This window comes from Scylla paramamosain, chromosome 8 (assembly GCF_035594125.1).
Source record: "Scylla paramamosain isolate STU-SP2022 chromosome 8, ASM3559412v1, whole genome shotgun sequence".
Lineage (NCBI taxonomy): Eukaryota > Metazoa > Arthropoda > Malacostraca > Decapoda > Portunidae > Scylla > Scylla paramamosain.
The window spans coordinates 3,562,501-3,565,145 of record NC_087158.1 but is presented as its reverse complement, the minus strand read 5'-3'; the positions used below and the strand labels follow the sequence as shown (position 1 = coordinate 3,565,145).

The window sequence follows — 2,645 nt, the reverse complement described above, 5'->3', positions numbered from 1 at the left end:
ATGACTATTTTTTCTTCTTGCCATGCAACATGTAGAGAATATCTTATAGTCTCATCATGAACTACTGTGTGTGTGTGTGTGTGTGTGTGTGTGTGTGTGTGTGTGTGTGTGTGCAATGAGAGAAAAAGCTCGGTGATGTTGGGAGGAGAAAGTTTTACTTGGCGAGAGAAAGACTAACTGCCACCTTTACTTTAATTAATCTAATCGTTACATGTGGCTCGACATGCGCACCCCGATTACCGAGTTGAAAGGCTCTAAACGGCATGTAGCTTGCGTGTTTTTAAGAAACAACAATTTTCTTTTATTCGCTCATTCATTTATTTACCGTACGCGTTCTGTCACTTCTTTTTCATCGACACTGTGTAGTCAACGTGTTTTGCGAAGCTTTGTGATGTTTTTTTATTTATGTTTAGCTAATTATATATCTGCTATCTACTTTTTTACTTATTTCCTTTAAGGCGCCTAAAAGAAAAGAAAAAAATTAAAACACGCTGGTCTCGTCAAATACAACGTTTTCTTTTGCAATTCCTAACGTTGGTGCCCATTACAGGAACAACTAGAGTGAAAAAAAAAAAAAAAAAAAAAAAAAAAAAAAAAAAAAAAATATATATATATATATATATATATATATATATATATATATATATATATATATATATATATATATATATATATATATTGCATTTCATCTTATACGTGTAGGAAAAATGAAAGAAAAGTAAATATCCTGATCGTGAAAAGAGAAAGGGGGAAAAGAGAGTGAGTGAAGAACAGGAGAGCTAGGAGGCCAAGAAGGAGGAGAGAGTAAACTGGACGAAGGAAGAAAGGGTTGAGGAGGAAAAAAGAACTGGCTTTTGGGAAAATTGTGAAGTAGGTCTAGTGGTGAGAAACGAAACTAAGTAAAAAAAAAAAGAAGAAGGAAAAAATACCAGAGAGAGATAGTAGTAACTGTAGGACACGAGAAAGAGAGCCTTAGGAGACTTCTGCATGTCAGGAAGAGAGAGGAGGAAGAGGAGTACAGACGGGAGAAGAGAGGGACGAAGGAGAGGGCTTGAAGGTCGGTATATAAGGAGGGAACAACTCCGGGCCGCCTCACTTCACACAGGACGTTCTTCGCAGCAGCCATGAGGCTCCCGCTGTGAGTACATCACTTCACTCACTTCACTCACTCTCTTTCCGATGAAAAGTAACATTTCAAACTCCCGTCACGTACTTTCCAAGTCTACCTCGTTTGGACTGTCTCACGGTGACTCAGGCGGGAGATAAGGACAGGAATTGGTGTGGTGCATGTGTGTTTTTGGGTTACTACACCTGTATGAAAGACGTTTAGGTGTGTGGGTGTCTGGTGCAGGTACGTGTGTTATCCTCCTGCAGCTGTTCGCGTTTCCCCTGTGTGTGCGTGCCGCGAGGAGTGAGTGGCAGGAGAGACGCAAAGCAATGTTTGGGTCCTGCACGGAATTATTGTGCACTGCAGAATCGCGTCGTGGATGATCCGCTTGTGGTCTGGTTTTTCTGGGAAGACCTGGAGAGAAATGTACGTGAGAGACTGACACAAAGAAGGCGCGATAATGTGTCACGAATCCTCAAAAAACTCTTATTCTTGGACGAGTTTTGATGGTACTGTTTGAACACGCTCAGTAACCTTCCCCTACATTTCTCCCACGCATGAGCCCACACACGCTGATAACCTGTTGACTTGCTCTTAAACTCGTTTTTATAGCTAATTATATCATCTGATGGAATGATGAAAGGAAGGGTCATGAGTTTTATTAATGACTCGTGTCTTCCGATGCATTGCCGATGATTGCCTGTCGAGTGAAAGTATTATATGCTGTGTCAGTGCAAAGACATGACTTAATCCTCGCAATATGAATGGAAGTGACTCAATAATAATAAGAAATTAGGTAACGGTGCCGACGCCTACGTCTGACCTGCTCCTGGGGGAAAAAAGAAAAGAAATTTTGATCTCTTATTATAATTACTACCCCTGGCTGAGGGAAATGTGTGTGTGTGTGTGTGTGTGTGTGTGTGCAAGAAGCCATGGTTAGCTCACCCTCTCGTTCTTCCATAATGGTAATAGATTGAACGGTAACAGAACACGAAAAAGCAGACCAAACCAAGGTTGCTTCTGGAGGGGGGAGGGGAGTGGTACTGGTCTGGACGAGGCGGTGACGACAGACAGCCAGCCGCGGCACCTCGCAAGAAATTACTTACTCCACTGTACATGAAAACCCTGACCGAGTGAACAATCGCTGCCTACACCCCATGAAGACACCGGCGGAGAGAGAGAGAGAGAGAGAGAGAGAGAGAGAGAGAGAGAGAGAGAGAGAGAGAGAGAGAGAGAGAGAGTAGCTGGCTTGCTGGCTGCAGGGATGGCTGGCGCTGGAAGGGAATTTAAAGTCGTTATTTGGCGGTAAAACGAATGGGAACTCTCGAAAGGCACGAGGTGGAGGGTAAGCTGTAAAATGTCGACCACCTTCCAGTCACGATGCGAGCCACGAATCTTGTTTGGCAACGAGTGAAAGTGTGCATGAGAGAGAGAGAGAGAGAGAGAGAGAGAGAGAGAGAGAGAGAGAGAGAGAGAGAGAGAGAGAGAGAGAGAGAGAGAGAGAGAGAGAGAGAATGATGTAACAGGTTTACTAGAC

General features: G+C 43.2%; 1 protein-coding gene across 1 annotated transcript in view; it reads left to right on the top strand.

Moving 5' to 3' along the window:
* Positions 1-985: 985 nt before the first annotated feature.
* The window catches only part of LOC135102707 (mucin-2-like), a 19,909-nt gene continuing 18,249 nt past the window's right edge, over positions 986-2,645 (top strand). Inside the window, exon 1 of the mRNA XM_064008163.1 lies at positions 986-1,138. Within this exon, the coding sequence (XP_063864233.1) occupies positions 1,125-1,138 (14 nt within the window). The 5' untranslated portion in view covers positions 986-1,124. The remainder of the gene's footprint in view (positions 1,139-2,645) is intronic.